Source organism: Anser anser, assembly GCF_964211835.1.
Source record: "Anser anser genome assembly, chromosome: Z".
Lineage (NCBI taxonomy): Eukaryota > Metazoa > Chordata > Aves > Anseriformes > Anatidae > Anser > Anser anser.
The window spans coordinates 42,097,465-42,110,045 of NC_139723.1; the positions used below are offsets into that span (position 1 = coordinate 42,097,465).

General features: G+C 38.8%; 1 protein-coding gene across 3 annotated transcripts in view; it reads left to right on the top strand.

The window, feature by feature from the left end:
* The first annotated feature begins 262 nt into the window (after positions 1 to 262).
* Positions 263 to 12,581, top strand: part of LOC310889835 (protein FAM240B-like) — a 31,878-nt gene continuing 19,559 nt past the window's right edge. Inside the window, exons 1-2 of one of the 3 annotated variants that reach the window (XM_083817963.1) lie at positions 306 to 403; positions 3,016 to 3,052. Coding sequence is in view for 1 of the 3 variants with exons in the window: in XM_083817961.1 (XP_083674087.1) it covers positions 7,566 to 7,640 (75 nt within the window). In the remaining 2 variants the exon portion in view is untranslated. The other 2 variants (XM_083817962.1, XM_083817961.1) reach the window with 2 other exon arrangements.

The following is a 12,581-nucleotide window of genomic DNA, read 5'->3' on the forward strand; positions in this document are numbered from 1 at the left end:
TTTCTCTCCTAAGCACCATAAAATCTCATCAGTCATTTCTTAAATGTTCTGAGTGCTGCTGTTTGCTGCTCTTTCAAAACTGTGAACAATGTCTTTAAGGATCCTCCATCACTGCCTGTTCAGCTGAAGTAGCTTCTGGGAAAGCTGAAAGGAAGTAGTTTAGAGCAATAAAGAACTTGAAACAACCCAGGCAAATCATTCTTGTTTCTGCTTAATTTAAAGCTATTTAAATTGAAGTCTTTTGTTTGTTCAGGTCCCACAAAAGAAAATCTCCCTGATTGGATGCAGGTTGGACCCAGGTCTGAGGGACAGAGCCTTCAGCATAAAGACTACCTTCTTACTGCTCAAGCTGTGTTCCCACTGATTTGGCGGCTCCGACAGGCAATAGAAAGGAACAAAACAGGTGTGTTTTTTGTTTCCTTACAGAAAAAAAATGGTGCAAATATGAAGCTCCAGGTGCCTGGAAGCTTCAGACCTGACTGATTATCTGGATGTGGTGGGAGGCTTGCAAGAATACCACCTTGCTCACCTTCCCCACAACTTCACGAATGGAAGGGCTGCACTATTAGAAAGATGACATTTCGTGAAAAAAAAAATCTAAGACAAAAAAAAAAAAACCACCACACTCTCTGTATATTGAAATGACCTTATTACGTTTAATGTTTGACATATTGTTTAGTATCAAAAGATATCGAAGGATCAGTCCTTCCTGGGAGAGAAAAACCCTTTTATACTATATATATACTTTTATAGCTTATTGTTAATAAAAAGATAGATTTTAAATTGTTTTCATAGTGTTATACATGATGGTTTTTTTTGTTTTGTTTTTTTGAGAAAGTTTTCCTTTGTATAATGGTTTTAGAAGTTTGTGTCTACAGTATTTCCTGTTTTGTTTTGTTGTTGTTTTTTCAGGTGTGTGTTCACCTTTCTAGTTACTATTGCCATATGTAAATAAATCTATTTCAAAACTAATTTAAGTATTTAACATATACCATTTCTTAAAAAAATATTAAGCATATGCAGTGCAACTGTTTGTCAGGATTTTGAAAGTCTATTTCCCACATGTTAATTATGTACAAAACACTCAGGTTAAACTGAGCAGAGAAATTATGAGATATAATATTCCTTTCAAAAAATATATTGAGTTTCTTTCACATTTTTTTCTCCTGGTCTCAATTATACTTTTTATTCAGCAGAGTTCAAAATTTGTATTAGAAGTATTAACACTTTTAAATAAAAATATTGTTTTCAGTGTGAATATCACACTGAAATATCACTGCTATTTTATCTGTGATAAGTAACTCATCAAATTTTTTACTTTCTACTTTAAAGAGATTTATTTGAAATGGGACAGGAAGAATCACAGAATTCAGTTTCATTTCTACATTTCATATATTTGATCCTCTAGGGAAGAGTCTGGGATGAGTGTAGAGCAGATTTAGGCCTATGCCAATTACATCAAAGCTAGCACATCCTTGAGGCCAAAGGCTAAAATATGTGTTCAAAGATAGGTTATTGTCATTTATTTATTAAGCCTGATGACTGAAAAAGTATCACCAATTGAATGAAAAACTAGTCTTTCTATCAACATTAGGAATCTGTTTATGATGCGTATATTATTTTGGTTATTTTCATAATGTTAATGTTCATTTAGAGCAAACAAAACATCATTGGCTTCTGGTTGTTTTATTAGTTCTCAACATATTCAGTGACTGATGTTTTTACTTCCAAGAACGGTTTTCTGCATGAGTGGAATCAAAAGAAAAGAAAGGGCTGTTTGTCTATCCTAACACAGCAATTTTGAGGTAGCCTTCTATGGTACCTTATCTTGCAGTATGGTTCTTACACATAGAAGATTTCCTTGTTTGCCAGCCCAAAGTCAGTGAGATAGGTGTATGAGAAACAACATATGTTTGTACCCAGGTGGAACACATTACATGAGCATCTGTTTGTCTTCCATAATTCTTGCCAAGTTTGGAATTTTAGTCAACTTAATGTACAAGCCACCAGTAAACTTGCTATTGCCTACAGCAGGGAAAATGGACTCATATATAGCCCTACCCAGTACAACAACAGACAACATTTTACTCCTAAGGTGACTTGCTTAAAGACTACTACAAATGACTACAGCAATTTTACTTAAAAGCATGTTCGCTGATTGATATGAAGCTGATGCAATGGGAGGAGGTAAAAAACGTCTGAACCAAAATTTCTTCAAAGAAAATCTGTTTCCCCATAGGGCCAAAGAGCTTTTGTCTTTCCCTCCATTAGGGAAACCTCATTAAAATACATTAATTCCTTCAAGAAAAGATAAAGACATCACCAAGAGTTCAGAAATGGATATTTTTCCACCCAGCCTAAACTGGGACAGAAATATTCTGTGTATTCATGGGATAAGCCTTGTTTTCAGCCAACCTTTCAGAACCAATGTATACAGCTGCACTCAATTAACTGTAAACAATATCTGGCTCTGCTCTCCTCTTCCCCACCTACACAAACAAGTAGCAATATCACCAACCTGATTCACCTAATAACTGATTGGCATTACTCCAGGCTAAATAAGCTACCTTATAAGGCAGCCCATAAAACCATGGTTGGCCACTCGTGTCTTTCCTTGTTGTAGACGTAGGATAGCAAAACTTGATATGTAGCAGAAATTTGTGTTAATCCCATTTAACACCCTTTTTTTTTTTCTAGTAATATTTTAACACTTAAGCGGATACATTTCATGTACATTTTTTTCTTATCCATGTACAAATAAATGACAACGAAAAAAACAAACAGAACACTAATTCCTCACTCAGCATTCATTATATGTAAATGTGGGAACAACAGCTCACTGGAGTCCAGTTTAATTCTGATATCAGTCTCTGATATCTGATAATCAGTACTGATATCAGTATTATCAGAGAGAAAAAAAATGACCCCTACTTTAGCCACAACTAAATTAGATCAAATGCATTATTCCACTGTACAGGTTATCCCATTGTGGAAGTGATCATTTGTTTTCATTAGGTGTAACACAAAGGGAGGTGTGAAGTGCGCAAGTCTGGTAAGTATTAGTCTAAGGACAGCAAACATTTGTACTTCTGCTTTTCTGGTGAAATCTATTCATTACAACTGGTTCCTCATTAACAATTCAATTATCCAAGTGACTTTTCTCAATCATTCAAAATACGGTGTGTGTGTGTTTTTCATCATCTTACTTTAAGTATTAATTATATTAAAATACAGGAGAGTTTTCATTTTCTCTTAGACTTTATTTTTTTCTTTTGGCAAATTTCACTACAGTCGTCATAAGTAAAAGTTTGTCTCTTAACCTGGAAACAACCAGCCCTATCCTCCTTTTCAGGGAAGCACTGAGCACATTTCAGCTCTGCAGCTTGTCATGCTTCTAGACAAATGGCAGGATCAGATCTGGATCTGGACCACAAATACATCCGTATGTGCCTTGCCAAGGCCTCAGACAAAGACATCTCCTGCATTCCCTAGCAGAGCTGTTGCAGCTGGTTACCTTAATTTTCAGCCACGAAGGTATCCACTTGCACTTGGTTTGCTCAGGATTTGCTCACCACTAAATTGTTCCCAGTAAAATTACAACATCTGGGAGAATCTGAAGCCCTATTTGAAGAATTATCTGCTGAGACAGCATGAGAGACACAGCCTCTGTGTCAGGAAGATGGTGTTGGCGTCTGTATAAAGTAGGTGTTGTTAATGTATGCAGAAGTTCCCTCTCCTGGAGGGAAGTGGGAATAGCTGAAGGGAAGCACAAGTAAGCCATGAATCACCTGAATAGGAACCACGCATTCCTGGCTGGCTCAGGGCCTTCGCATGTTATAGAAATAAGTATTTGCATGAGAAAATATGTTGGAGCTATCATAAAAAAAACAAACAAACAAAAAAAAAAAAAACTACACAGATAAAGTCTCTCCTGACATAACAAGAAACAACAGGAATTTCAGAAAAAAAAAAAAAAAAAAAGTGCCACCATGAGACAGAATCTCTAACACTTTCTTCTATGAAAACTGGTTGCCTTTGGTTTCTTGATATCTTTTATGATCGTAACATTAAAAGCAACCTGTGTATGTCAGTCGAGAAGCCACACTTAAAAGTAACATCTACTATCAGTTTTTTACTGTGTGCCAGTTAACAACTGTCAAGTGTTACATACAGACCATCATATTTCAAACCCCCATCTTCTGCAACGTCCAACTATGAAGAGGAGAGCTAATTCCCTGCAGCAGGACATACTAAGTCTTTGCATTTCTCTTTGTGTAGCTACACTTCTGATTTCAGGTTGAACTTGCATATTGTTTCAATGAAGATCAAACAGGTTAATGATTTTTACGATCAAGCTAAAATCATAACCAAGTCCCACAAAATTTCCGTGTTCAAAACTCCACATCCTTCAGCAGGACTTTTGCTAAAGGCATGGTTGCAAGCCTAGACCCTAGTATATGGTACCATTGTTATAATTTATACAATATTTGCACTGTTGTACACTTTAATAGCCAGAGTGAGCAGATGCTCAGGAAATTATTCAGTGGCATATGGCTGACCTTGCCATCTCACAGAAGGTTTTGAAACATTATATTTCTTTTTTATAATTACAGAAAACTGTTTCATGTTTGCTCATGCTTGCTGAGAATAAGGAGACCAATGAATCTAGATTACAGAGGAACTTCAGTACAGCTCACGGCAAGAGTTTTAAATGGAATAGCTTGTCATTTGATATGAAATTACATTATAGTAACATTTTAAAGTCTAGAGTAAGCAATTATAGAAGTAATATTTTTGTAGCACTACAGAAATATAAGTTCTTTCAGAAAAGAGGTGTGACCAGCAGGTCAAGGGAGGTGATTGTGAGGATACACCTGGAGTACTGCACCCAGGTTTGGGGTCCCCAGCACAAGAAAGATGTGGACCTGTTAGAGCAAGTCCAGAGGAGGGCCACAAAGATGATTAGAAGACTGGAGCACCTCTCCTATGTAGAAAGGCTGAGACAGTTGGGGATGTTCAGCCTGGAAAAGAGAAGGCTCGGGGGAGATTTGATTGTGGTCTTTCAATACTTAAAGGGATCTTATAAAAAAGATGGAGAAGGACTCTTTACTCGGGTAGATAATGATAGGACAAGGGGGAATGTTCTTAAAACAGGATAGATTTAGATTAGACATCAGGAGGAAATTCTTCACTATAAGAGTAGTGGGGGACTGGAACAGGTTGCCAGGAGAAGTTGTGGATGCCCCATCCCTGGAGGTGTTCAAGACCAGGCTGGATGGAGCCTAGACTGATCTACTGGGTGGCATCCCTGTCTGTGGCAGGGGGTTGGAATTAGATGATCTTTAAGGTCCTTTCTAACCTGATCCATTCTGTGGTTCTATGAAAAATATATCCAAAACAAAACTAAAGAGAAATGTCCCTGAAAATCTTGCTCTGAAAGTATTGAGTATAATTTCAAACACCCTTGTAAATCTGATGTTTCTGATGCTCAATAGAGTCCTAAGGATCACCTGACATTCTACAGTAAGTTTGTTCAGACAAGACATCTTTTTACATGGAGGTCAGCAGTGAAAAATAATTTTAAAATGTAGTATAAAATTTGTTCAGAGAAATGGTATTAACCTGTGTCACTGATATTCAATTTTTTGACACCCATCTTGTATCTGCATGGATGAATGACTATGTCTGATTTCTGAATCACTACTTTTATACTAATTATCTTCAGGTGATCATCTTTATCATTACCTATTCATCGCTTTTTTTTCTGCTCTCCTGTCAAGCTTCCATCACTCAATTAAAAAATAGATACTAAGTTGTGGGATTTAGATCAACAATCACACAAGAATAATTAACAAATATAAATTAATAGCAGTAATATTTCACATATAACAGGCTAAAATTTATTCACAAGGACTGTGTGTATTTCCTCTTTAAAAATAGTGCAGATACCTTGTTTTTTTATTAGTCCTTTTATTTCTGTCCAAAAACTAACAGATCATGAGACAGTGATAAGCAAAATTGCCAAATACAGTGAGATCAAAAATCTTTCTCCTTGACTGCAAATTGCCACCAGAAAAACTACTGTCATACACCATAGTGCTGTAAGACATGTGTTGGCATTTCTCTGGTCAAGAAATTATATAACCTCATATTGGTTTTCAACACCTGCACTATTTACAATCATTTGAGTCTTCGCCATCTCAGTCCCTAAGACTGAGATGACTGTGACCTGTTAGTCTTATGACCTGTTAACCATGAGGATTCATTTCTGTTGTCGTGTTTTACTATAATTAAAGACTGCATGTTCAGTCATTTATAGCAGGGATGAAAACTCAGCTTGAAACAGAGGAGCAGGGAACATAACATTTCCAAGACATGCATGGATTACACAGGGTATATAAATAAAACACTTGCTTCACTTTTTCCATTTTCATAGTTTGCTTTTTCTCTATCACCTTGTTTCCATTCTCTTCCTTTGGCTCAGATAGCCTCTAGCAAGTACAGCTCTCTACGCTTGTTTTTAAATCTTGGAATCTCCTCTTCCAGACAATAGGAGGACAAGTATCTCCTGTCCACGGTAGGAAGCAATACAGGTTTAGGACACAACAGATAGTTTCCCAATTTTAATAACATTCAGTCCAAATTCATTAATGTGTTCAAACTGTAACATGCCACTGAATCTGGACTGAAGAAAAAATTTCAGCCGTAATAACACATGATGATTGATCCAGCTATTCTTTCAGATTTAGTGTGGGTCTTGTTTGACTGGGAGGGGTCTTCTGGAGATATAATTAAAATGAAAATCAAGAAAAAATAAAAAAATAAAAATATATGGACTAGATGAACTGTGAACTTGTGGGCATCAGGCAGATAAAGGAACTGTCAGAAAACAAATGTTAAAATGTGCAGATCCTAGCTGGAATCAAATCATATTCCATTAGGAATTTTAACAGATTAAGTTAATTTCTTTCATTGAGTTACTTAGATTAAGGTCTTGAATGATATCTGGAAATAAAGGATGATAGCAAGAAAAAAGGTAAAGTGAGAATGTGAGAATATGCTAAGAAAAAAAAAATATAGAGTAAGCTGATAAATTCTTATGACATGCCCATAGAAGAAATAGAGTGGACATAGTATGTCAGTATTTTTATGCCCTGACATCCCACAACAGAGCAGAAATAACATTGCTTTCATAACGCACATGGGCATTCTCTAAAATAAACGTTAAAATCTGTGAAGGCAGTCAGATATGCTGAAAGGTTTTGTTGTTGCTATTGTTGTTGTTTTCTCTCTCTCTAAAATATACAGGTCATCAAAGTCCAATTATGGCCATTCAGAAAAGAGTGGGAAGAATGAAATGAAAAGATAGAGGAAGAAACAGAGAGAAAAGTTATTACTCACTGGTGACATGGCCACACTAATCTTATTTACAGGGCTATTGAGCTTCTATCGCAAAAGCAGAATATGAAAAATTTCTGACACTTCCTGATCTTACCTGTTTTAGAAATATCACAACACATTTTATTCCAGCAGTTCTTCATGCCCAAGAGTGGCCCCAAGAAAGTATGCTAAGGAGGAAAGAGCAAAGAGATGCGGAGGAAGTAAATATCTCAGCAATAATTTCTGTCTCAATCCCCAGTGTAAGTATAGGAGAGGGAAGGTTCACTGTGGTTATATAGTAAATAGATTTCTGGATCAGCTATGGAGTTGCTTTGAACAATTCACATTACTCCTCAAAGTCTCAATCTTTCCATCCGTATAATGGAAACAAAACCACATATATTCCAAATCAAATGCTTCAAGATCTGTAAGGAAAAATCTCTGTATTCAAGCCAAGAGTTCCACTATCTTTCAGCACTGATAGCTGCACCATCCTTGCTTTCTCCAAGTTTCCCCAAAAAAATAAAAAAATAATCACGTCTTCTTCGATATCACTTCCTCAGTGCTTGCTTATCACTTTCAAGGGTTTATTGTTTGAGATGTGAATGCAAAGGGCAAGCTTTTATTTTCTTTCTCATCACAGAATTGAAGGGGTTGGAAGGGACCTTGAAAGATCATTGGGTCCAACCCCCCTGCCAAAGCAGGTTCCTTATAGCAGGCTGCCCAGGTAGGCGTCCAGATGGGCCTTGAATATCTCCAGAGAAGGAGACTCCACAACCTCCCTGGGCAGCCTGTTCCAGTGCTCCGTCACCCTCACTGTGAAGAAGTTCTTTCGCATGTTGGTGCGGATCTTCCTGTGCATCTTGTGGCCATTACCCCTTGTCCTATCCCTACAAACCACTGAAAAGAGGTTGGCCAAATCCCTCTTTCTCCCACACCTCAGGTATTTATACACATTGATGATATCCCCTCTCAGTCTTCTTTTCTCAAGGCTGAACAGACCCAGGTCTCTCAGCCTTTCCTCATAGGGAAGACACTCCAGGCCCTGTATCATCTTTGTGGCCCTCCGCTGGACTCTTTCCAGGAGATCCCTGTCTTTTTTGTACCGGGGAGCCCAGAACTGGACACAGTATTCCAGGTGAGGCCTGACCAGGGCAGAGTAGAGGGGGAGGATCAGCTCCCTTGACCTGCTGGCCACAGTCCTTTTAATGCACGCCAGGATCCCATTGGCCCTCTTGGCCACGAGGGCACACTGCTGGCTCATGGTCAACCTGTCGTCCACCAGGACCCCCTGGTCCTTCTCCACAGAGCTCCTCTCCAGCAGGTCATCCCCCAGCCTGTACTGATACATCCGGTTGTTCCTTCCCAGGTGCAGGACTCTACACTTGCTCTTATTAAACCTCATTTGGTTTCTTCCTGCCCATCTCTCCAGCCGGTCCAAGTCTCACTGAATGGCAGCACAGCCTTCTGGTGTGTCGGCCACTCCTCCCAGCTTTGTGTCATTGGTGTACTTGCTGAGGGCAGACACTATTCCCTCATCAAGGTCATCAATGAAGATGTTGAACAAGAGCGGACCCAGCACCGACCCCTGGGGAACGCTGCTAGTCACAGGTCTCCAGCCGGACTCTGCACCACTGATCACCACCCTCTGAGCTCGGCCAGTCAGCCAGTTCTCAACCCACCTTACTGTCCACTCACCTCTCCCACACTTTCTCAGTTTTGCTAGCAGGATGTCATGGGAGACAGTATTGAAAGCCTTTCTAAAGTCAAGGTAGGTGACATCCACTGCTCTCCCTCCATCTACCCGGCTGGTGATGCTATCATAGAAGGCAATGAGGTTGGTCAAGCACAACTTCCCCTTGGTGAATCCATGCTGACTATTCCTCATAACATTCTTCTCTTCCAATTGCTTGGAGATGACATCCAAAACAAGCTTTTCCAACACCTTTCCAGGGACAGAGGTGAGACTGACTAGCCTGTAGTTTCCCAGTTCCTCCTTCTTGCCCTTCTTGAAAACCAGAGTGACATTGGTTATCCTCCAATCTTCGGGCACCTCTCTTGTTCTCCAGGACCTTTCAAAGATGATAGAGAGCGGTTTGGCGATCACCTCTGCCAACTCCCTTAGCACACGTGGATGCATCCCATCGGGACCCATGGATTTGTGTGCGTTAAGCCCACTCAGACGCTCCCGAAGCACTCTCTCGTCAACCAGGTGGGAGCCCTCCATTTCCCAGCCCCTTTCTCCTCCTGCCAGGGTTGAGGAGTCCTGGGGGGGAGTCCTTGAAGCAAAGACTGAAGCAAAGAAAGCATTCAGTATCTCCGCCTTCTCGGTGTCTCCCGTTACCAGGACACCCCTCTCGTTCAGTAAGGCACCCACATTGTCCCTAGTCTTCCTTTTACTGTTTACATACTTAAAAAAACCCTTCTTGTTATCTTTTATCTCTTTTGCAAGCCTCATCTCTAGGTGGGCTTTAGCCTTCCTCATCATGTCCCTGCAGGCCCTAACAACACTTCTATACTCCTCCCAAGAGGACAGGCCCTTTTTCCACATTTCATAGACCTTCCTTTTCCTTTCAGTCTTATCGATGAGCTCCTTGCTCATCCACTCAGGTTTCCTGCCCACCCCCCTTCCCCAATTTCCTGCTCTTAGGGTTGCACCAATCCTGAGCTTGGAAGAAGTGCTGTTTAAATGTAGCCCAGCTCTCACAAGCACTCTTGCCTTCTAGCAACCTAGCCCATGAGATACTCCCAAGCATGTCCCAGAAGAGGTCAAAGGTGGCTCTTCGAAAGTCCAGGGTAGCAACCCTGCTACTAGCCTTACTTCTTCCACCAAGTTCCATCTTGAACTCCACCATCTCATAGTCGCTGCATCCCAAGCTGCCCCCAACCTTCACATCCCTAACAAGCCCATCCCTGTTGGTAAGAACAAGGTCCAGAAGCACCCCCTGCTTCATCAGATCCTCCACCACCTGCGTCAGAAAATTGTCTTCAACACATTGTAGGAACTGTTTGGACTGCACGTGCCTGGCCGAGTTGCTTACCCAACAGATGTCTGGATAATTGAAGTCCCCCATGAGAATCAGAATTTGATGTACAGTACTGTGCTTTCCAGGTCATCTAGTTACATGTGCTCAACATTTTGCTGTCTACACTGATGATACATTGGGAGGAATTTGGTGAATTTGTTCACATAGAGCTTACAAATTTGCTAGTCTGCTAGTCAGTTATAACAATAGAATCAAATTACAATAAGCATTATATCAGTGCCATTTTTTTCACCTAAGACTCAAATTTACTAAGTTCCAATAAAATAAGTGTACATGCCACACATAAAACTCATAAACAAGCACAAGTCTAGTCCTTTCATAAGGGGAGCAAAATGTGATTTAACTTTTTTTTTTTCTTTCCTGCTGAAGAAGCCCTTATTTATAGGCTTCAGAGACTGACATCCATATCCCTACATGAAGCTTTTCCAGGACATAGCTTGACTGGAAGCAATACAACAGCTGAGAAATTGGATGATGCGCTATATGGTTTTACTACTAAAGAAACAAAAGAGAAAAAAAAAAAAAGTCTTTCTTATTGTCAAGAGAGATCCATCCTAACAATTTTTAATTTATTCTAATTACATTATGTCTTGGCTACATAATACTTAAAGCAAACTTTCATTTACCTCTCTTTAGAAACAAGAAGACATGTCCCTCTCTCTTATACCTGGGTACCTTTTCACTGACTTAGTGAAGTTACCTTTCATTTATGCTGGTTTCACCAGTATTAAAATTTGACCCCTTTTCTTAAATTTGTTTATATAAGACATGAAAAATGATATGTTTTTCATGTAATTAATAATCTAGAGAGCAAACTAACAATAAAAAGCTTGTAAATTAAAATGTCAAGCAGGCTAACACAACATTTGATAAATGACTATGTTGTTGCTGAGAAGTACATTTTAATGTTTTTCTAATAGCTTGATTATAAAGGACAATTACCACTTTTAAAGTAGGCTGTGCTGAACATAACTAGATTCAGATCTAATTTTAAACTGACCTGGATGTAACATCTCAGCAAAAATATATTTCTTAATCAAACTGAACTGCACTGAATTACTAGAATGGATTTTAAAAAAATGTAATATACCCATTCATATAATTTACTTCAACTTTTAATCATTTTTTTCTATCTGTGCCCTCCAATATACTTAGGACTTTTCGCTTTGGGGACAGTTCATAGATTGTTTGACTATCTCAAAGGAAATTAGTACAATATTCTTAAATATTCTCAAAAATATTAGGTCTCAAAAGAATGAGAATGCCCATATAGCTATTTCTCCCTTGCCAAAGCAACCTTTATCTAACACTTTTTTTCCAACTTACAACGTAAAACATTGAAGCTAGTTTTAAGTGAACACTTGAAAGGCTTTGGCCTTGTCATTTTCTTTCCTGTGACTGAAAAATTAACTTTGATTGTCATGTGAGGAACTCTTATTTGGAAACAGGAGACCCCACAGCCCATATCCCTGCCCACAGTCTGACACTCATAGCATACTCTAAAGACATGAAGAAGGATTAAAAGTGAGAGGAAATAAGACATTACCAAAATTCAGTATTTCTTGTTTGGGGAATGCTTCAAGATCTTGCAGTTTGTCTTCTTTTCTCTTGAAGAAATTATTTACCATCTTTCACTACAAAATTTTTCCTGCAGCAGAAATTGAAGGAAAGAAATTCTTCAAAACACAAAACAAAACATTATTTTAAGACCCTGCAGAAAATTAAACAAAGTTGCAGTCATTTTCACTCACCTGCTGTCACACTGAACAAAGCTCATCAGGCTGAGTGTCTGGAGTCCTGGACCCTGGAGTTCAAAATGTCTGAGACCAGCTCCACAGTTGCCAAAATATTTCTATTTCTCCGTCAATCCTTATTTTTCTGAACAATCTGTCCTATGCTTATAAAGACAAAATTTTCAGCAACAGTGTGTGCCTTAAAAGAAAGAATCAGTTGATAACACTTATATACATTCTTAGACATTCTCTATACCTTTTGTAATGCATGTCCAGCTGTGATGTAACTGATTTAATCTTTGTCAGCCTTTGGAGTATCACTTAATTTTAATTAAAGATAGTTCTTACCCGTGTTAGCACAAAACCTAGCACAGCAAATACTTTTAGACATCGTCTTTCCCCATGTTGGGTATTATTTTAA